The sequence below is a fragment of the Culex quinquefasciatus genome, chromosome 3 (genome assembly GCF_015732765.1).
Source record: "Culex quinquefasciatus strain JHB chromosome 3, VPISU_Cqui_1.0_pri_paternal, whole genome shotgun sequence".
Lineage (NCBI taxonomy): Eukaryota > Metazoa > Arthropoda > Insecta > Diptera > Culicidae > Culex > Culex quinquefasciatus.
The window spans coordinates 157,270,245-157,293,665 of NC_051863.1; the positions used below are offsets into that span (position 1 = coordinate 157,270,245).

At 41.2% G+C, this 23,421-nt stretch overlaps 1 protein-coding gene across 2 annotated transcripts; it reads right to left on the reverse strand.

Annotated features, from left to right (window-relative positions):
• Positions 1-3,376: 3,376 nt before the first annotated feature.
• On the reverse strand, positions 3,377-23,370 carry LOC6036266. Of its 2 annotated transcripts, none has more exons than XM_038259913.1 (4): positions 23,068-23,370; positions 11,787-13,233; positions 11,614-11,726; positions 3,377-4,619 (listed from the first exon to the last, which is right to left on the reverse strand). In XM_038259913.1, the coding sequence occupies exons 2-4, from the start codon at positions 13,187-13,189 to the stop codon at positions 4,387-4,389; spliced, it is 1,749 nt and encodes a 582-aa protein (XP_038115841.1). In that variant the 5' UTR covers positions 13,190-13,233; positions 23,068-23,370; the 3' UTR covers positions 3,377-4,386. The 2 variants fall into 2 exon arrangements, with proteins under 2 accessions (XP_038115841.1, XP_038115840.1); XM_038259912.1 differs by lacking the exon at positions 23,068-23,370 and adding an exon at positions 13,364-13,623.
• Between the last annotated feature and the right edge of the window lie 51 nt (positions 23,371-23,421).

The window sequence follows — 23,421 nt, forward strand, 5'->3', positions numbered from 1 at the left end:
AAACGGAAAGTGACTTTTAACGTTTCTTCGCGCGGTGCTTGTTTGTAAGATGTTTTGATGAAAAAATCAAAGAATTTGAATATTACTTTTTGAATGCGACTGAAAGTTACAAACGTTTTAAAAAATTTATATTCGTTAGAATAATAGAAAATCCCGGCAAATCTCAACATGCAGAATCTTAAAATTAAAAGGACAGATCTAGTTTTGGATCCGGGACCATGGTGTAGGTGTAAGTGTGGTTGCCACTCACCCAGTCGGCTTGGGTTCGATCCCAGACGGTCCCGGTGGCATTTTTCGAGACGTGATTTGTCTAACCACGCCTTCCGTCGGACGGGGAAGTAAATGTTGGCCCCGGTCTAACTAACCTAAAGGGTTAGGTCGTTAGCTCAGTCCAGGTGTAGGAGTCGTCTTCCTGGGTCCTGTCTCGGTGGAATCACTGGTAGGCAGTTGGACTCACAATCCAAAGGTCGTCAGTTCGAATCCCGGGGTGGATGGAAGCTAAGGTGCAAAAAGAGGTTTGCAATTGCCTCAACAATCAAGCCTTCGGACACTTAGTTTCGAGTAAGAAGCTCGCAATCGAGAACGCCAAGGCAATGCTGTAGAGCGAATAATTTTTTTCTGGTTTTTTGGTCGAAACGATTATTGAAATAAACGAGAGTGACAAGAAACTTGACAATAATTATACAAATATCTATTTTCTTACGTAAAAATTTAATAATAATCTGATATGCGACAATACAAATGATTCAAAAATAAAAACTCGAAAATATGGAAAAACAAATACGTCAAAAATTCAAATAACAAAAAAAATATGAAGGATACCAACCAAATCATTATTTTGGAAATTCAAAAATAACCGGGGGTTTGGTCAGGGTCGAGGGACATAAACTTCAAAAAATATTTGAATTAAAAAATTGAGGAATATAAGAATTAAGGAATTTAAGAAGTTAAGAATTTAAGAATTTAAGAATTTAAGGGGTTATATACATGTATATCGGCAAAAAAGTCAGAGGTTAGTATGAGCACACACAACTTATTTTTAATTCTTTTTTCATGGCATTAAAATATACATTTTCGCCTACTTTCAAAACAAATTTGAAGATAATTGGTTGCATCGTTGGCGAGATATAGCAATTTCAAGTGAGCAGTTTCAAAAAACGGGTGCCACGATATCTCAACATTGTCTTGACCAAATCGGCTCAAAATTTTGGTGAAGACTCGTTAAACCGACTCCGTGTGCATGACGAAGCCCGATTTTCAAAAAGTTTATTTTAAAAAAAGATAAAAATATTTTTGTGTTTTTCATATAAAAAACCGCTAGTTTTTGATTTTTGTATTTTTTTAAAAAGCTAATTTTTAGAATTGGGCTTCGTCATGTACACGGGATACATCTTGAGAGTCTTCACCTCAAATTTCAGCTAATTTGGTCCATCCCATCTCGAGATATCGTGGCACCCGTAAATCTGGAGTTTTTTTTGAAAAGGACCAATAAACCAAATCTCCAGTTTTTGCTTTTAGGGTGTTTTCGAAACCGCCTTGAGTCAGGGGTATTTAAAAACACCCAAAAAGCAAAAACTGGAAATTTGGTTTATTGGTCCTTTTAAAAAAAACTCCAGAAATAAACTCGGGGTTTAGAGAAAAACGCCAACAAAGTTTGACAGCCCGCTTTGCGCATGGCAAAATTTTGAACTTAAATCGTCTCTTACTCTGTTTAATCATGACATATCTTCATAAAACTTTCAGGAATGATTAATAATCATCTTCTGAGTGGATTTAACAAATATTCTGTAATATAAAATTTTGTGATTTTCTACATGTATGTAACCCCTTAAGAATTTATGAATTTAAGAATTTAAGAACTTAAGAATTTAAGAATTTAAGAATTTAAGAATTTAAGAATTTAAGAATTTAAGAACTTAAGAATTTAAGAATGTATGTGTGTATCCCTTTCACTCAAATGACAGTATACATAAGGTGTGAAAGGGACAAACTCTTGTCTAAAAAAGTTATGTGCCCTAAAGAAATGGCAAGCACGAATTTAGGAATTTGAAAACTTAAGAACTTAAGAATTTGAGAATGTATGAAAAACTTTTAAACATTTGAATCAGCCTTATTTTATAATTTACTAATTTCCAAATTTCCTAACATCCTAGCTTCCTAATATCCTAATTTCTTAATTTCCTAATTTCCTTACATCCTTATTTCATAATTTCCTAATTACTTAATTTCCTAATTATCAAAATTTCTAATTACCAAAATTCTTAACTTCATGATTTCATGATTTTCTGATTTCCTTATTTCCAAATCTGCCCATAATTGAAAATTCGGCTATTATGCCAAATCAAGTATTCCGAGAAAAACGCGTTTTAGTGTTTGTCATAAGAGTGGCATATTAGCCGTTTGGTTTTTCGCATCGGCAGCCAAGTCTAAACACTAGTAAAATTCAAGTTTCAGAAGATGCGTTGGAACATCACCTACCACCTGGTGCTAATATCTCGTTTTTGTCAAAAGTTTTTTCAATGGTGGGCAGTAATATCCTAATTTCTTAATTTTCTTATTTCTTGAATTTCTCAATTTCCTAACATCCACATTTCCTAATTTCTTTATAATTATCCCGATTTGGCCATAAATACGCGGAGCCGGTTCCAAATAGTCAATCGTAGTATGTACTATCTCTCTGCAATAGGACGCGAAAAATCCGTTTCAAAGCTTGATTCAACTGTCAACTTACATGCCAAAAAATCGCAATGGTGATCTTAGCGGGTTGCAGCCTGGATTTCGTCATGTATATGTGGTGATTGTTCAGCGCTATTGCCGGCCGCTCCCATCTCCACCATTCACCGGGGAAGGGATGAGGATTAGGAGCGCGGGAAATGTTGATGCTAAATTTACTTAGAAAAAGGTAGCGAAACCGCAGGCTCTTTTTACCAATCCTATTGTGGAGCTTAGTTACATGCCAAAAAATGTCAAATCAAGTTTCCCGGAAACTTCGGATTACGGTCAGTTCTTTTTATTTGTGGGCACATCGGAAGCTTTTTTTGTCCAAATATGTATCTAGGTCATTTTGGTCAAAAGTTACAATAACTTGTTTTGTCAGGGTTAAATTTTTCCCGATTACCTCTTTCCGCTTCGGAACAAACGAAGTGGAAAAACAGGGGAAGTCGAGAGAAATGAGAGTTGCGCTTTTATTCACTATCTTGTAGTGCATGTTACAGAACAAATATCTAATTTTCTCTAGTTTCATAGATCAAATATGTGAAAGAGTTTCATGATAGTATGTTTTATCAACACAATTTGTTTTTTTTTGTAATTTTGCATCGGTTTCAAAAACAAAGGAAGTGATATTACCAACTACCACGATCAAAATGCTAACGAGTTGTTTCTAACAACGATTGCCAAGGGCTTGATATATTTTTTACTGTTTTACTACAAGTTGTGTAGGTTGTGGATTTGTGTGTATAAATATGGTTCAATCATTTTTCCTAACATTTTGATTCAGGGAATTTAATTTTTTCAAAGTAGATCTCAAATTGCTGCCTGTCTTAACAACCGGCGGAGGTGCGGCTAAGATTTCTTTCCCCACCGTTTCACATGTAAAAAAATTTCAATAGTACGTATCTCTAAGTTAAAAAGTGGTGCGTCCCATCGTATGATTTAAGTCGTGTGAAAGTGAAAGACAGTTAGGAAAAATCGTAAAACGGTTTGCAAACGCCACTTTTGTAATAGTTGAGAAACAGTGGTGAGCTTACTTTGATCATATCTGTTTCTTATCATATTGAGTCCGCGTACTACAGGCAGATTTGCGTAATTGATAACGGTTTATGTATCCTGTGATAAATCTGCTCTCTCAACATTCTTTTTTTATTGATTTTTTTTGTCATAAGGTTCAAAGTCTTACTCTGCTAGAGAAAATTACTATCAAAAATATGAATGAACCGTGCCAGAAGTTTAAGTGTGTATGTATCTAGTCTTGTGTAACCCTTTCGGCCTAAGAAATACTGAGTTACGCGCTCTGGTTTAGAGAGGAATGTAGTTTCATACGTATAAAATTGTAGCGGGGGTCCCGAAAATATTTCCCGAGGGTAGAGTCCTTTGCAAGGAATGTAGAGATTCGAAAGGTTTTCTAAAGCTCGATAGGTCATTAGTGGACATCAGAGAGCAGACGGACAGCATAGCGTTGAGATTTGTATTAAAACTTGCACGCAAGTTTCCTGTTGCTTCGTTCAATGCTCTCTTCATAGAAGTTTCTAAAACAGATTTGTAAGTGTGGGTGTATTAATGTGTGCGATTCAAAGTAATACCTAATACTACAGCTAAAGTATGGTTGTGTACGCGTAGTACGACCGCAATAGAGATAGAGGGACGGGCCTAGAAGAAGAACATCCTCTAGAACTTGATCCGTCCCTCGGAGGCAAGCGACGAGTGGCGTGGGATCGGGATGGGTGACGGAGGCCCGGAGGATTCTCGGCTGCTAGGATGGTGGAGGCCGGACATTGCCGCAGATTGCTGCAGATCGATGGGCCCGGGGACGCTTCCCCGCACCAGCCGACCCCGTTCGTTTTCCTGGAAACGTTCCATGATTTTGGCCACGATCATCGAGGGAGGGATGTGAGGATTTCCTGAATTTGGGACGGAAGTGGGGTTTTTTTTTTTAATTTGTTTGACTAGAGATAAAGATGCTGGTTCGTGCACATGCAGAATAAAATGGGATTATTTGAAAATGTTTGAAATCATGCGGACAAGTTAGAACCACAACACACGCAAATACGGGATAGGGTGGTAAACATATCTTTATTAAGTATTCAGCACATCGATACGTTAATCAAAGTATAATTAAGTTTTAATAAGCAGTTGAGTTTATGCTCAAAATAGTTGTAAACTAAGAATAGCTAACTAAAAAAAAAGAGTGATCACGAACTATAAAATTAAATAATTGAGAGTGTTTTTAGTTGTGTTCATATCTGTTTTTTTTTTTTTTTTGAAAAGAACCAATAAACAAAATTTCTAGTTTTTGCTTTTTGGGTGTTTTTGAAACCGCCTAGTCAGGGGTATTAAAAAACACTCAAAAAGCAAAAACTGGAAATTTGGTTTGTTGGACCTTTTCAAAAAAAACTCCAGATTTGTTAAAGACCAAAAATTCTTTCAGTGGCTTCAAGAAGGCAACAACCGGCACATGCTGATTCATTTTGGTGCAGAAATTCGTTAAATTGAATTCAATACAGAGCATTTTAGAGTGATGATCAATTTTCTTCGAAAATTATCAACGGCTTCACCTTAAAATTTAGAAAAAAAAATTTATCCCCTTGACTTAGGCAAAATTAAGCTTCTGTGCCTATTTTGCGCCAAATCCGTTAAGGTTTAGGGGTCGCTTTAGAACCATAAAGCTGGTGAAAAAAATCGTGTCATACAAAACATATTTTTAAATTCCTAATAACTTTATTAATAAGAATTCGGATCGCTTCGCACTCTTGGACAACATTGTAGATCGTTAAATTTCACATTAGAAATAAAACACAACATTGGTACACAGGGAAACAATTAAATAAATTGTCTTCCACCATATGTATTTTCAGAAATTCCTATACAAACTTCAACTTTCAATAGCACCTTAACCGATTGGGCTCAATATTTGCAAAAATGCCTAATTTTTTATTTTTCTGGTCTCCCTCATCCTTCCTCCCCAGTAGTTTCTGTAATATATGATCCGTTCGCAGAATCCTCTGTGCGGTTAAAGCATCGCAGTGGGCCTGGCCGCTTTAATGACGGTAATACGTCTCGGGAATGCTCGAATGTAATACAAACAACCATTGATATAATTGACAAGAAAGAACATGGGGCGAAAAATCTAACAATAACTTCTTTTAGGATGCTTTTTCCGGCCTGGCTGCACTTGTGATAGATTAGATTAGATTGTATTTATAGATTAAAAAAAAACTAAAATTTAAGAACATCAAAAAATCTAAAATTTTAAAACCAAGATTTTCTCTTGTTGACCGATTCTTAGCGAAGCTACACCAAAATGTCACATTTTTCAATTTTCAATCGAGAAATTAAAAGTGAGAGTGTGTGCGTGCAACATGGAGTTAAACTTTTCAAAGTGCTATGATAATCTTCACAGCAACTTCACAGAAAGTTTAACTCCATGTTGCACACACTCTCACTTTTAATTTCTCGATATGAAAAAAATCATTTTTATTATGATGCAATAATTGCATTTTGCTTTAAATTCGTTTTCTTACCTTAAAAGCCAAGAACATTGGCCAAAAGTGGTCTGGAAGCCATTGTACGGGAGGGAGTTTTTTCATAAATCTGCTCCTTTCGTTGTCCCGTCACGAAAACAAATGGCTGGCAAAAACTCAAATTTCATCCAATTCTTTCAGTTCAAGGAGCAAAAGATTCGTTTTTTAATTTGTGATAATGTGTAGAAGAGCGAAAGCTTTTAAAAATCAAACTGGCAAAACTGTAGCGATTTTTGTAGTGTGCCTTTTAAAAGTCCAGTTTTACGATGTTGTCCCGTCACGCTACATTTTTATTTCAGGGGAAGCACTGGTACTGTATGGTTCATTCTGCATGATATTTCTTTGTAGGAAAATCAATTATCTTTCCAAATATGTAATAACATTGGGGGGTTTCTTCTTTTATTTTGCCACTACAGCCAAAACGCTGAAAAAAACTTGGAATTTTTTTGAAAAGGAGCCGAAGAATCGGTCTGTTTTGGAATTTTATAATTTATAACTTGAGAATTTTAAGAAGTTTTTCTTTACTGTAAATGTAAATCGGCCAAAATGACAAGAGTTGGTATGAGCACCTAGTTTTGTTTTAATTGTTGTACTGGACTTAAAGTGCAAAGTTATAATTAGTAGTGTTTGACAGACAATTTTGTTTGTTTGTTTGTTTGTTTTTTCTTTTTTTTTTTTGTTGGATTAGATAAGTTTAGGGTTCAAATATTACGTTCAGAGATTTTCGAGATTTCAGAATAGTCACAAAAAAACTGGTTTTTCAACATTTTTATTTTAAAAACCGCTGTATCTTCACAATTATTCGATTTGGGACAATGGTCATTTTGACGTTTAAACGATTAATTTTAAAAATCAAAAAAGAAGTCGCATGTTTTTGTTATTTAATGTATTTTTTTTTTTTTTGTTAAATCTAGATTACATTTTCAAAACAACCATACGCCATGGGTTTCCTATGTACATAGGACATTTTGAAAAAATAAGCGAGAAATTTCCTACAAGTTTGTCTCTGACCACTTTTTGATATGGTGCACCGTTTCAAGATACAGCAATATTTAAATTACGAAATACAAAAATATTTAACCATGGTTACTCCAGAGCACCACTAATTTTTGTCTTCAAAATTAAATGTCTCTGCAACCATGCATTTTGACAAAGAACTTTGTCCTAAAGGCTCTATTCTGGTGAGGTGTCATCCAGAAAAACGAAAAATGTCGCGCGTTACGAAAATGGATAATTAATACTGGAGAAGGGGTCTGCAACGCAACAAGGCACTGTTCCGTGGAAATTTCCACATAGTTCGCAATTCGCAATTCGCAATTCGCAATTTTCAGTGTAAGAACGGGCCTTGACCGATCTTATGCACTAGGTTCCCGACGAACACGCACTGCCCTTACACCTACATCTCACCCTTGCTCTGAGTCAGTACGAGCAGCACGCTAGAACACGCTTTGAGTGTTCGTGCCAGGCATGCACACCTTCTTTCCGGTTACGCATTTTAACTCGGCCGGGGTGGTACATTACGTAGGGTTTGATGTAAGTATAAGCGCCTAACCATTTAAAGTGTGCCTAACAACTTTCATTAAAGCAAAAACTGTTTTATTTTTAGTTTGAATTCAAAAACTTATTGTTATTTACTGTGTATTGTTTTCTCCTGAAATCTTTCCTATTGTTGAGTCTGTTTATCTGTTGCTATTTCTTTTGTCGCGGTGTTTTGTTACAATTTTTGGTCCTAAGCATGTTATAAAAGTTTACCAAAAATACAATAGTAATATTTGTGTTAATCCTTTAACCATTCCATTAATTGAGTAAGGGCTCAAACCTCACTTGTTTGAAAAGCAGGGTGAAGATTGAAAACAATTGACAGTAAAAGAGAATTTATTTTATAAAAATCAAGTATCAGTAGTAAGAGAATGATTAGCGTATTTTGAAGAATAAAAATGAGAAGCTAGATGTATTAGATGTAAAATTAGACAATAGTTAATAAATGGAGATACAAAACAAGCTTAGATTATAGTAATGATAATTTATAGGACAGATAAAGAATTATTCAAATTAATAAATTCGCAATAAAATCAAAAAAGATTAGGCGAATGATAAATAGACTTGATATTACTAGTACATTAAGGAAAAGTAAATTTTTAAGGAAAAAAAAAACAAAGTTTGTTACAGCAGTATCAATTAATAGAAAAGAGTGGAAAAGCTTTGAGAGATAAGAGAATCAAAAGTTAGTAAAATTAAAATCAAATGTTGGATATTAAATAGAAGAATCAGTGAAGAATTGGGAATCAGAAGAGAAAAATAAAAATAGGAGATAGGTGGTAGCTGAGAATGAAGAGAAGAGAAACCCCGTTGTGCGATGTTTCAGGTACATCCACAGCAGTTGACTCAACATACTGCGAATCAAAACAATACCGTCTACAATCACAAATTACTTCCCTTTCCCACATTGTCGCGCCCCTTTCTTTTAGCCGTCTCGACTCTGACCCGCGGTGGTCAAAGGTTTACGATCCGTTTCACAGGCCACCAGCTAGGTCATCATGAAAACCAAGCCAACGTGGAGGTAAGAAAATAGGACACTTGCAAGGAACCAGAGCTATACTGTTCTGATCAAGATAATTCGGATGATCTAACAGAACTACGGATGTAGTTAGTTACGCTCCTTCCAGGATGTTCCTTACGTGGACGTCAACCGAAGAGCACGCAACAAGGTCAGTGCCATTGCATGCTCTTAGGTATCAATCCTTGGCCTGCAACCTGGAAATTTCCACATAGTTGCAACAAAAAGCGAAAGATGAGGTTTGGGATAACCGGCGCAAAGGGGCGGGGCATCCGTATCCATTCTAAGCCAATATAACCCCGCTCGGTAAACCTAGGGAAAGCATTCTATCGCTGGACGCCGAGGAGTAAACAAGAACCTGGACCTGGAAGCAGATGGCCGAAAAGCAGCTGGCCTGGAGCTAGGAGCAGACCAAGCAAAAGCGGCCAGCCGGAATTATTGAGAGCCACCGGAATATTCTGGCCACAAAACCCGGAGTGGCCAGATCCCTCAGGGGTGTTCCGATGGAAGGCCATACGAGCCTGGGCAATATGGGTATCAAACTTCTTGAATTTTGATACTGGTGATGAAAATGGCCATTTTGACAGTATTGGCCACATCCTGGAGTGGCCGGTGCCCTCAGGGAGGTTATCACGGGAGGACATTCACCAAACCATACGATTTTGGCCATTTTGGGCAATATTGGTATCAAAATTCATAGTTTTTGATATTGGTAATGAAAATGGCAATTTTGAATTTAGAAATAAGGTGGCCAAAACCTGGAGTGAGCGGTGCCCTAAAGGAAAGTTTTCCCGGGAAGACATTTACTGAACCAACGAGTTTTGGCAATATGGGTATCATAACTCATGGTTTTCCATACTGGCCATTTCGAAAATGGTGGCCACAATCTGGAGAGGTCGCTACCTCACGATTGGTCCAATTAGGGGACAAACATCGAACCATACAGATATCATGGTTTTTGATACGGAGCATAAAGAGAAATTGAGCGAATATATAAATCCAATTACGTTTTGATTTTATCTGACGTATAATTCAATAAAAAAGCTTAATTTTAAAAGCTTTTCTGCTAAGTTCTTTGTCATACTGGTCATGTGTAACATCACCACCGGCACCTTTTTTCAACTTGGTTCAACCTGCCTTAGTTTATATAGAATGTAAAAATCTCGATTTTGCCCAGGGCGGGAAGGAGTTAAATAATTTACGCCCTTCTCAAATGTGAAACTGGCACCATATAAACAGAAATGGCTTATATGGCATGACATTTAAAATAAGATCCACAATTTTCAAGATATCAACAATTAATAAATTGAGATTTTTACACATAGAAAAAAATCATGTTTCGTATTTTTTTTTTTTTGCAAAATTCATATTTGAGCAACGAAAGGTCGAATAAACAATTTTCAAAATAGAAACCATTAAAATCTTTTACAAACCTGTTGATTGCTTTCACTATTTTCAAATTTGAATGAAAAAATCTTGAAAAGTACTTTAACATGAAAAAAAACTTTACGATTGCATTTTTTTTTCAATTTGAATTAATCAAAAAAGATCTGTTTGTACAGGTTGGTACTCGTTTTTTTTCGAATGTTTCAGGAGTGATTAGAAGTTATATTTTTAGTCTTTTTTGCGGATCGAGGTGGGATAGCCAGGATCGAGTCAGTCCCAAGTGATTAGAAACTATATTTTTAGTGAATTTAATAATTTGAAAATATGAGAAAATTTATTTAAATTTTTTATTTGATGGAGCAAACAAAATAACGATAAACTGGAGGCGAGTTTACTACCGCGCTGTAGAGACACCCTTAGAAATTTCTGAAAATCTTTCTCATTGTACTCATATCTCACAAAAGAGAGAAGAGAGACTCGTTCGTAAAGTTTTTTTTTGCGTTTAAGAAGATTTAACCGTACCATAATTACAATTCAAATAAAGGCGTGAAATAGAGTGCATTGAGCGAAAAGTACAAATCTAGAGTTTTTTTTAATGGAATTTCCTATGGTTTTAAAATCTTCTCAAATAAAAACTCTAGATTGAGATCATCAGGAGAGAACTTCGGTACTCCTCTCTCTTTACGCAAGAGTATTTTGAGGAGAGACCAAAGGAGCGAATGAGTTTAAAGAGGAAAACACGTTTGTGAAAAGTTGTTATGGTTGGTAGGTAACGTGCATAACAGCAATCTTATAAAATCTAAAAGTAAACTAGCAAGAGAAATGTGAACAAAGGGTAACAAGAGGTGTTAAAAAGAGTAGAAATATAAATATTTGAACAAGTGATAGTAAGAAAGGTAGATAGAATAACACAAGAACGCACTCAACAAATTTTACCGTGCAGCAAAGTGTTTCAAACAGCGAAACAGTTGTAAGTTGGAACGACAACGAGCACAAAAGTGAGGTTATGACGCAAAATCACGTTTCATTCGGTTCGCTGACAGTGGAGCAGTACCTTCAGGGTTTTCGAAACTGTTTTTGCTAGTGATTCTTTGCGGTAATGATGGACAATTTCCTTGCCCTAGCTAGCTTACATTGGTCGCTGCTGAAAGCGTTGCAAGATGTGCAACTTCTCATAGTCAGCTAGGTGTTCGACAGGAAGAAAATGAGTTGCGGGGTTTTGGAGACAAAGAGATAATGAAAGAAATGGGTTAATGGTGATTTTGTTAACACAGATTTACCTCGGCGGATGAAAAGTGCGCACGGTGGGACATGATGTGTGGAGAAAGAAAGAGCACCACCACCCTTGGGAGCGGTTACTGGGAGCGCGCGCGCGCGGACAGAATGATTGTTTGGTTTAACATTTGAGGGTTTCGGGGAAAGTGGACTTACCGACAAGTCCGCGATAGCCGAGGACGCTATTCTCGTGGATGTGCATGGACAGCTGCTGCTGGCGCAGGAATGCTTCCGTGTCGACGCCCCGCACCTGGGACGGTTTGAGGAATCTGGCGAAAGAGTTGCGAAAGTTTAGAAATTTGTTGAACCAGATAGCTCATCGAGCGAACCTTTTGGGAATCTTCGACAGAACGTCCGTGCTGTGCGGCGCCGGGCCGAAGCCCAAGTTCAGAAGGATCCGTTCCGGGTCCGGTTTGCGGGCGTTGAGTAAACTCTCCACGCTTGAGCACCGGCTCGAGTCGGACTGCAGCGAGCTGTCCTTCATGAGCATGGCGCTGCGACGTCGCGGCGTTTCCGACATCGAGTTGTTCTCCTGCTGAATACTGAGCTTGCTGGACGTGCGCGGAATCGGACTGACCGGCACGGACCGGGCCAGGATGTTGCTGCTGCTGTTGTTGATGCTGGAGCTGGTGTTCAGCGAGGACGGATTGGGACAGCTGTTGTTGCACTCGCTGATCACAAAGTTGTCGTCGTCGTTCATCTCGCTGAAGCTGCGCCCAATTTCCATCAGGTTGAACCGCTTGTTGGCGCGTGGATTTTCACTCGAACTTCGGCCAATCTTGCCGATGCCCATCCGGGGAGTGCTGTACGGCGTTGCCTTGGGCGGGTTCAGGTAGTGATCATAAGCCTGATGATGATGCTGCTGAGGTGGTTGCATCGGAATGTCCAGGTTTTCCTTTTCCTCGTCCTCGCTGACATCGGGAATGATGTCCTCGTCCTTCGGGAAAGACTCATCGAACGAGAACTCGTAGATGTCGCCGGTGCTAAGCTTGCCGCTGGCCTCAGACTGCATCATCTTGGACTCCACGTCACTCTCCGCCAGCGTCACATCTGCGCACGACACCGCCGCCTGCACCTCCGCTTCCGGCACGGCAACCACCATCTCCGGCAGCGCTTCCTCGACCGGCGTTTGCCGCTGGCTTCCACCACTAAGCATGTTGCGCAGATCGAGCTTCTTCGCCTTGATCAGATTGTACTTGGCCTTGTTCATGCTGAGCTTGTCGTAAAATTCGTTGATCTTGATTTTGCCGATCGATGCCAGCGAGGTACTTTTACGAGCTTCCGACGCTTCCTCGTGGTCGGCTTCCGGGTGGTTGGGCTCCTGCTCGAGGTTGGTGTTGCTGCGGCTAAACTTCTCCAGCAGCGTCTTTTTCGACAGAAGATTTTTTATGCTGATCGAGGACGATCCTCGATCGCCGCCCTCCGGTTTGTGATCAACCGCCGCGGGTTCCTCCGAGGGGATAAATTCCTCATCGGAGCTCGAAACCATCGGGGCCGGCGTTTGGGGCGTAGCTGCCATAGTAAGTACCTGATCGTGATCCTCGATCGCCGCTGGTTCCATTACACAATCCGGCGCAGAAGCCGTCAGCTGGTCCGGATGTGCTAGCTGCTCGCCCGATGGACCTGGTTCGTCCGGATCGATGACCACCGTGGGACCGCCAGCGGCTCCCGCCGGTGGGATCTGTATCGAGTCCACCCATTTCTGGACCGAGGCGGGACTCTTCTTGCGCATCTCATCGACGATGTCGTTGAGCCAATAGCGAACACGTGAACGAACTGTGATGAAAGATTAGATTAGTTGCTAGTGAAAGCTTGAAAATTTATTTTATTTGATCAAAACTTCCACTAAAAAACACTCAGACACAACTAGAAGAGGCAAAAACAAAAAACAAAAGACAATCCTTACGAATGCGGTCACGTTTCGGTTGCCGTTGCTCTTGCGGCAACGTGCTCAAGTACAGAATAAGGTTGTCAACCTCGACCTTCTCAACGGTGAGATGCTCTACGAGCATTGTGAAAGAAAAGTGAAATTACACCGAAGTAGAAACAGAAACAGAACAAGACACCTCCGCACGGCAAACAATTCAAACTGGAACTGAACACGGAGAACTTGAGATGCGATGAGATAGAGATGCGAGAAAGGTAAGACGGCAGCAACGTTGGTGGGGTAGGAGTTGAATGGGGGTGTTGAAAAAAAAAACAAAAACAACAAAATTCAGCATTCACAAACACACAACACTGATAACAGGCACAGAAGAGGGGACGAGTGAAAGGTGAGTGCAACCTGGATGCAAAATAAAGGGCACAAATATTTTGCCGCTGACTAACAAGGATGTAAGTATGCTAGTGCTGAGGAGAGATTTGATAATAGGTATTGTATTCTTGAGTTAATTTGTATTCAGTACCTGTTTTTTGAGGTTTTTACTTCTTATACAAAATCGAGTGCTTTTGAAAGAGAGCAATTCTCTACCAAGACCGGAAATGGATTTTATTTGTATTTTTTTATTCTTCATACAATTTTGGCAGCTGTCCATACACAAATGGTACGTAAATATTCAAACAGTTGTAAGTTTTGAGTGGATTTTCTGATCAATTGTGTGTCTTCGGCAAAGTTGTAGGTATTTTTGAGCCAGTTAAGAAAAACCTACCTACCTAACGCGGAAAAAATGCCTTTTTTTAATTAACTTTATACTCACAAAAACATAATTTCCTAAAATCTAGAGGTGGGCAAACCGCTCTCTTTCAGGAGCCGCTCATTTTCGTTCGTTCATTAAAAAGAGCCGCTCTTTTGAACGGATCTTTCGCTCTTTTTCAAAATTAGGAATGAAAGGGGTTTTTTGAGAATCGTGTGATTTAAAAAGTTATTTCACATTGGACTTTTATATTATTTGATTAATAAAAATTAAAACTGAAAACGAGAAGAGCCCTTGAAAACCATCGGTTTTGGTAGTCTCTATATCAAGATTTCTACTCGAACCTAAACATTCGTGTAATTGAATGGCATCCAAACATAAATCTAGGATGCTGAAAAAATGCAATTAATTTTAAAATTGCGTTTATTTCGGCAAGAATTGAACTTTTTGGAGTAGCAACCGCAGAATTGTAATTAGTTATAGGAGGCTACGACTTGGGAGCCACAAATAAATTAGTTCATTCGTTGTCTATCACTCGAACCTACAAGACCTACTGCCTTTAGGTTATGGGCCCAGACAGTCCCGTAGCAACGGCTGTTTGGAGAAAACAATTAGAAGAAAATTTTTCACTTAAGAATTTGGAAGAAGTTTGTCCTGAAACGATGGCCGATGAAGAAGTCCGAGTTCCTGGCGCTGGACGAGGCGTGGCGGCGGTTCAACCTGGCGGTCAAAGGCTACCCGGAAGTTCCGTTTCGCTGCCGGTGAAGGAGGTGCTGCGTGGTTCGGAGAACTACAACTCCTGGGCGTATGCCACGAAGATGGTCCTGATCAAGGAACGGACCTGGCGCGCCGTACGGGATCCTGTAGAAGGAGAACCGGAGGAGAACGCGGATACCTCGGAGCAAGCACTGGCGACTATCTGCCTCAGCATGGACCGGGGCCTACGCGGCATGGTCCAGAATGCGGCAACGGCGCGCGAAGCTTGGGACATCTTACGCAATACGTTCGAGGACAGCGGTTCCACCCGGAGGATCGGTCTCCTGAGAAAACTGACCGGGATTCGGTTGGTGGGAGCTGAGAAGGTGGAGGAAATCATCTGCCAGTCGACCCAGGAGTATGTGAGCGAGGTCATGGTGACCTGCAACCAGCTGGCGGAAGTCGGCTTCAAGGTCGACGATGATTGGGTGTCGAGTTTGCTGCTGAAAGGCCTGCCCAAGAAGTACGCGCCGATGATTCTCGGACTGGAGTCGTCCGGGGTCAAGTTGACGGCGGAGAAGGTGAAGGCCACGATCATGCAGGAGGTGAAGGTCGAGGCTGGATCGAGCTCGAGCGAGAGCGAGGGCGCTTTCTACAGCAAGCAGCGGCAGCAGAAGTTCAAGAAACCCGTCGAGAAGTCTGACGTCAAGTGTTTCTAAAATGTTTATTGTTTATTCGTCAAGCTTATGTAGACTACTTACAATTCCGTTCCGTTGCAAGAAGATGGGACACTACGCGTCGGAGTGCACGAATGGGACGAGCGCGAAGAGCAAGGAGAAGTCTGGCAACCACAAGGGGAATGCGATTTCGTTCTTTGCTGCGTTCAACGCGATGGAGTCACCGGCAGGAGCCGGTGGTGACTGGATCATCGATTCCGGAGCGACAACCAACATGTGCCGGAACGAAGCGATCCTGCAGAACCCATCGAGTGTGTCGGCCAAGATCAATGTGGCCAACAACGCGGAGGTTGCCGTCGTCGCAAAGGGTTCCGTCAAGCTGGAAGCTGACTGTGATGGAGAAATCCGGGACCTGACGATGACCGACGTGATGTGCGTTCCGGACCTGGCGATTAACCTGCTTTCTGTAAGTAAAGTGTGCCAGAAAGGTTTTCGTGTGGAGTTCACGAAGGACGCGTGTGCGGTGCTGGACGCAAGTGACACGGTAGTAGCGATTGGTCGAGAGACGGACGGTCTCTACAAGCTCACCGAAACCAAGCGATCTCGTGCGAATCTGGTGCAAGCAGACGACCAGTTCGAGCTGTGGCATCGCCGGATGGGACATCTTTCTGCTAGCGGAATGAAGCGATTACGAGAGATGACGAACGGCGCCCAGTTCGACGTGAAGGACGGGCTGCAGTGTGTACCGTGCATCGAGGGCAAGCACCAGCGTCAACCGTTCAACGCGCGAGGGCAGAGAGCGGAGCGAGTCCTGGAACTGGTCCACTCGGACCTGTGCGGCCCGATGGAGACGGAGTCAATCGGAGGCAGACGATACTTTCTGACCTTCATTGACGATGCCAGCCGCAAGACCGTCGTGTATTTCCTGAAGTCGAAGACTGATGTGCTGGAAGCATTTCAAAACTTCAAGGCATTTGCGGAGGACCAGACAGGTGAGCGGATCAAGCGGATTCGTACCGACAACGGTCGTGAGTACGTGAACCGCGAGATGGAAGAGTTCCTGCGCAAGTCTGGTATCCACCACGAGAAGACCGTTCCGTACAATCCGGAACAGAACGGTCTGGCTGAGAGACGCAACCGTACGTACGTCGAGAGAGCGAGAAGCATGCTGTTCGACGCTGGCCTGGACAAGAGATTTTGGGCGGAAGCAGTGGCAACTGCGTCGCACGTGATCAACCGATCACCGGCGAAGGGACTGTCGGTGACACCGGAGGAGAAGTTCACGGGCAAGCGACCGGATCTGTCGCATCTCCGCGTGTTCGGGACCAAGTGTATGGCGCACGTACCGAAGGAGCGACGACGAAAGTGGGACAAGAAGTCGGAACCTTGCATTTTCGTCGGCTACAGCGACAACTCGAAGGCGTACAGGGTCTACAGCCAGAGGACCAAGTCCGTTGTGACAAGCCGAGACGTCATCTTCCTGGACGAGAAGTCGACCGGGACTGACGTTGCTTTGACGGAGCCTGAGGTCGGAGATGAAGAAATGGAGCTGATCGTGCCAAGTATTCCGATCGAGGTCGGTCCAGCTGCTGAAGAGGAAGCTGAGACCGAAGAAGACGAGTCGGACTTCAGCGATTACGAGTCGGTCGAAGGCGATGCCGATTCGCTGGTTGAGGCGGAGGAAGAACCGTTGGTGCTCCCTCCACAACCAGAGGACCCACAAGTTTTTTTAAGGCGCAGTGGTAGGGAGCACGTGCCCCCAGGCAAGTATAAAGATTATGTGTGCAGTACCCTACCTGAAAAAGATTCCCAACCCAGACAGAACCGTTCCATCCCGATGATGGTCGAGCCTGACACGTACCGTGAGGCGATTGCTCGAGACGACAGCGACCAGTGGAAACGTGCGATGGCTGCGGAGTTCGGAGCGCTGGTGGAGAATCGGACGTGGGAACTAACCGATCTGCCGAAGGGGAGGAAAGCTCTACGCTGCAAATGGGTCTACAAACTCAAGACGAACTCGGATGGATCTGTCGAGCGCTACAAAGCCCGCTTGGTGATCAAAGGCTATTCGCAGATCAAGGGCGTCGACTACAGTGAGACGTTCTCACCTGTAGTCCGGTACGCTACCGTCCGATACCTGATGTCGTTGGCTGCCAAGTTGGATCTCAAGGTGCACCAGATGGATGCAGTGACGGCGTTCCTGCAGGGTGACCTGGGAGAAGAGGAGATCTACATGGAGCAGCCGGCTTCACGGAATCAGGTGCCCCCACGAAAGTCTGTAAGCTGCGGAAGGCGCTGTACGGTCTGAAACAAGTCAGCCGGGTATGGAACCAGAAGCTGGATGCCGAGCTGAAGCGAACTGGGCTGAAGCGTTCGGCGTACGACACGTGCGTCTACTTCAAGCTGGAGGGCAACACGGTCCTTATCGTTGCCGTTTACGTGGACGATTTGTTGGTGTTCTCAAACAACCAGCAGTGGGTGACCAAGCTGAAGAAGGACCTGATGGCGCGATTCCGGATGAAAGACTTGGGCATGGCGAGCAAAGTTCTTGGCATGCGAGTGACCAGAGGCGACGGCAAGGTGATGTTGGACCAGGAGCAGTACATCAACGAGTTGCTGCAGCGATTCAACGTGGCCGACTGTAATGCCGTCTCGACACCTGCTGATCCGACTCAGAAGCTGACCAAGGAGATGTGCCCGAGCACTGTCGAGGAACGGGAGCAGATGGCGAAAGTTCCGTTCCGTGAACTGGTAGGCGGACTACAGTATTTGGCGCTATCAACCCGGCCAGATATCTGCTACGCGGTGAACGCGGTCAGCCAGTTCAGCAGCAACCCAGGAAGGCACACTGGATTGCGGCCAAGCGAGTGCTGCGGTACCTGAAGGGGACCAAGACGATGAAGCTGACCTACTCGAAGCACGGAGACCAGGGCTTCATCGGATACAGCGATGCGGACTGGGGAAACGATCCCGAGACCCGTCGATCGATCACTGGCTACGTCTACATGGAGGCTGGTGGTTCGATCTCATGGAGCTGCAGGAAGCAAACCACGGTGGCGCTGTCGACGATGGAAGCGGAGTACATGGCCGTCTCAGCTGCTACTCAAGAGGCACTGTGGTGGCGCGGACTGCTGAAGGAGCTGTTTGGTGTCGCTCAACCGGTCACGATCCACTGTGACAACATGAGCGCGGTGCACCTGGCGGAGAAGGAGATCGGCTACTCGCCCCGAAGCAAGCACATCGATATTCGGCACCACTTTGTGCGCGAGAACGTCGAGGAGAAGCTGATCAAGCTGGAGCACGTCGCAACGGAAGCGCAGAAGGCGGACGTGTTCACGAAGCCGATAGCTGTTGCGAAATTCGTTGAAGCACGGAAGGCTCTCGGAATTCTCGGTTGAGGGGGGATGTTGGAGTAGCAACCGCAGAATTGTAATTAGTTATAGGAGGCTACGACTTGGGAGCCACAAATAAATTAGTTCATTCGTTGTCTATCACTCGAACCTACAAGACCTACTGCCTTTAGAACTAATGCTGATATTTTATTGGAAGAAAATATTCTGTGAACTCTTTTCTATAAACGCTGAAGTTTAATCGGACAAAAGCATTTTTTTTTTTCAGAATGCTCTAGATTTTTGGGAAATATATTTTACAAATTATGCAATATGAAATGCTCAAATTTGTATTCCGGTTATACTTTAATGTACAAATCATTTATTTTTTGGATTAATTTTTTTAAGCAAGGACATATTTGAAATTGCATTTTTTAATTCTCAAAAACAAATTTAATATTGAGCAATTCTCTGAGATTTCGGTCATTCGATTTTTTTTTGTATTTTTTAATCCGGCTGAAACTTTTTTGGTGCCTTCGGTATGCCCAAAGAAGCCATTTTGCATCATTAGTTTGTCCATATAATTTTCCATACAAATTTGGCAGCTGTCCATACAAAAGTTATGTGTGAAAATTCAAAATTCTGTATCTTTTGATGGAATTTTCTGATCGATTTGGTGTCTTCGGCAAAGTTGTAGGTATGGATATGGACTACTCAGAAAAAAAAAAATGATACGCGGTAAAAATTTTTTTGGTGATTTTTAATTTCACTTTTTGTCACTAAAACTTAATTCGCAAAAAAACACTATTTTTTTTTTATGTGTTTTAGAGGACATAAAATGCCTACTTTTTAGAAATTTCCAGAATGGGCAAAAAATCTTTGACCGAGTTATGATTTTTTGATTCAATACAGATTTTTTCAAAAAATCGAAAAATTGGTCGCAAAAATTTTTCAACTTCATTTTTTGACTTTCAAAAATTTTAAATCAAGACTAACATTTCAAAAGGGCGTAATATTGAATGTTTGGCCCGCTTGAAATGTTAGTCTTGATTTTAAATTTTCGAAAATATTTTTTTCGAAAAGATCGGACAATTTCACGAATGTTTCATATTATAACATTTAAAATCGGACCAATAGTTGCTGAGATATCGACATTAGAAAATGATGGGTTGTTTGGGTGGGATTTAGAAAACATCAATTTTCCTGTTTTTAAACCTTTGCATGGCAATATCTCAGCAACTATGGGTCGTATCAACAAAGTCCGAAAAAGCAAAATATAGAGAATTTTCTCAGCTTTTCAAAAATACACCTAAAAATGGCTTTAACTTGAAAACGGTGCCTAAAGTACTTTTTGATTGCAAATTTGATTTTACATCGAAAAATGAAGTTGAAAAATTTTTGCGACCAGTATTTCGATTTTTTGAAAAAATCTGTATTGATTCAAAAAATCATAACTCGGTCAAAGATTTTTTGCCCATTCTGGAAATTTCTGAAAAGTTGGCATTTTATGTCCTCTAAAACATATCAAAAAATAAAAAAAATTAAAATAGTGTTTTTTTGCAAATCAAGTTTTAGTGACAAAAAGTGAAATTAAAAATCACCAAAAAAATTTTTACCGTGTATCATTTTTTTTCAGTGTAGTCTATATCCTTACCTACAACTTTGCCGAAGACACCAAATCGATCAGAAAATTCCATCAAAAGATACCGAATTTTGAATTTTAACATATCATTTTTGTATGGACAGCTGCCAAATTTGTATGGAAAATTATATGGACAAACTAATGATGCAAAATGGCTTCTTTGGGCATACCGAAGGCACCAAAAAAGTTTTAGCCGAATTAAAAAATACAAAAATTAAAATTATAGAAAAAAGACCGATTCCGTAGAGAACTGCTCTATTACATTTTTTTTTTTGGAAGTTCAATAAATTATATAGGGGAAATATACCCATTTTAATCACTCTAAGTCGTTCAACCAATTCTCATCACTTTTGCCGTTTTCCGTTATTAAATCGACATTTTCAGATGTATCAGCTATGTAGAGTTGCTTGCTCACTTTTCTTTGAGCTATTTATTACTTTGGAACAGTCAAAAACACTTTATGAAAGCTGTAATTCATGATCAAAGTGCTGATAGGCCGATAATAGAAATAGACTGAGAAAGGGTATAGTTCCCCTACATAACAAAAACCATGCCGTCTTGAAACGGTTCTTTCAATAGACCGGAGTAAAAAAAGAACCGCGGTTCTTTTTTTGTGAGCCACGGTTCTTTCGCTCTTTTCAGTGAACCGGCTCTTTGAGCGGCTCGCTCTTTTTTTGCCCACCTCTACAATTTTATTTTATTTTTTTTATTTTCGAGATTTTTTTATATGTTTTAGGGGACAAAACCCGCAACTTTTGAGCTATAGAGAAAATGGTCGAAATATCTGCAGCAGAGTTATATTTTTTTTAAATAGTGATTTTTGTAAAAAATCAAAATTTGATAGAACAAAAATTTACCTATTTTTTATGTTAAATTGAATTTGCTATCGAAAAGTACTTTACGGATTTTTTTGATAAAGGGCTCCGTTTTCAAGATATTGCAACCAAAATTTTGATTTTAGCGAAATATCTACAGTTTTACGATTTTTAAAAATAGTGATCATGAGTGACCATTTCTAAAAATATTATTTTTAAAAAGTTCAGAAAATTTGCTATATAATTGTCTGAGAGACATTGAAGATTGGACCTCTGGTTGCAGATATACAGCGGCTTAAATAAAAAGAAACAGGAAAATAGAAATTTTCTAAGTCTCACCCAACAACCTACCAATTTCTAATGTCGATATCTCAGCAACTAACGGTCCGATTTTCAATGTTAAAACATGAAACATTCGTGAAATTTTTCAATCTTTTCAAAAATAATATTTTTAAAACTTTTGATCAAGACTAACATTTCAAAAGTGTGTGATATCAAATGTTTGGCCCTTTTGTTAGTCTTGATTCAATTGATTTTTTTGAAAATATTTTTTTCGAATAGATTGCAAAATTTCACGAATGATTTAACATTGAAAATCGGACCATTAGTTGCTGAGATATCGACATTTGTAAAAGGTGGGTTGTTTTGGTGAGACTTAGAAAATTTCCGTAATATAATTTTTGAAAAAATTGGAGTAAGAAACAAAAAACTTTTATAAACTATTTTGATTTAAAGCTATATTAAACCCCTTGTAACCCCATGATTTCCCTTAAAAACACTTTCTCATGCCAGAATTAAAATCGAACCTTCCGATCGCAGAGTCCCATGTGATCGACCAAAATAGAAAGCAACAACAAATAAACGGAACCGACCGTGGGATGCGCCACCAACCGACCGACCGGCTGGCTGGACAAACAAACAATAATCAATTTACCGTCAATAAAAATATTTACTCAATCGCGTTCGCCGTCGACGGAACAAAACTCGTGCATCACACACGGCACATCCCATCGAACAAACACCGGTCGATCGATCGATCGACGGTCGAGGACGGGCAGCAGGCGTGCTGATCACCACATGGGCACATGGGAATGCAGGGCGTGTGTGTGTGCAACATCAAACACAGTGAGGGAGATTTGTGTGTGCAGATTTTTTTTTTTTTTGAAATTTAAAGAGAGATAGATTTGGTGACAAATGGGAAAGAGATTAATTTAAATGTGGGTGAATTTGAAGGGATGTTTGTGGGACGAACCGTTAGCTGGATTGGAGCCAGCACTTCCGGGGGAAGCTTGCAGTGGATTATCGCTGGCCACCTCAGCGCTTCCGGACTGTTCCTGGTCAGTGTCTTCCGTTTGCATTGCTTGCAACAAGTTTTAAGGATGCACAAATTGAAAACAGTTTAACTCTTCTATGGACAAGATTGATCTTCGTTGAACGATTCGAGCCTACTGGCTCAATTAGAACCAGGCTAAGCCAGTTCTAAGTTATACCTGACTAAGTTCCCGCTGCCCGCTGAGTAAACATGTAAGATGTAAAGTAACACGAAGAAGTGAAATATGACACGCTCGGGGCGCGCTCTCGCAACAGTAGACAGTATTATCGTTGTATTAAGTCCATTTTTGCTTATTTGTGTCGCGACTAGCTGACCTCCAACGAATATCTTGCTCGCGTCGAGAGGGGGAGGCTGTGTGTAAAGAGATCGCTGCTTCTCAGAATCCGTCCCAAGGTTGCGTGCGTGCTCAAGTGTTGTGGAGCCAGTCCGATCACGGTTGATTGACCCCAAAGGTGACCACTATTACAAACTCGTAAAACAATTACCTTAATTCCAAACTGCTTCCCCGGCCAAGGTCGACGACGGTTCCCTGAGGACAATCCGGTTCCGATGATGACCGTCCTTCTTCCACAAGCTGCCACACCAAAAAAAACTGCCCAAACTTTCACCAGCTACAGCTCGCGCGGCTTTGCCACTACCAAAGTAAACATTTTTCACCACTAATTGCTGCGTTATTAAAGCGGATTTAATAAATAATTGAAAATTTTCCCCGAGAGATTCGCGAACTCATCAGCCAATGTGAAGGAGCTGCTGTTTTGTGTGTCTGTTTTGATTCTGTCAAATCGCGCCTCAAATCAAAACATTGCGCGGGCGGACAATTCAACATGAAACCAACTTTG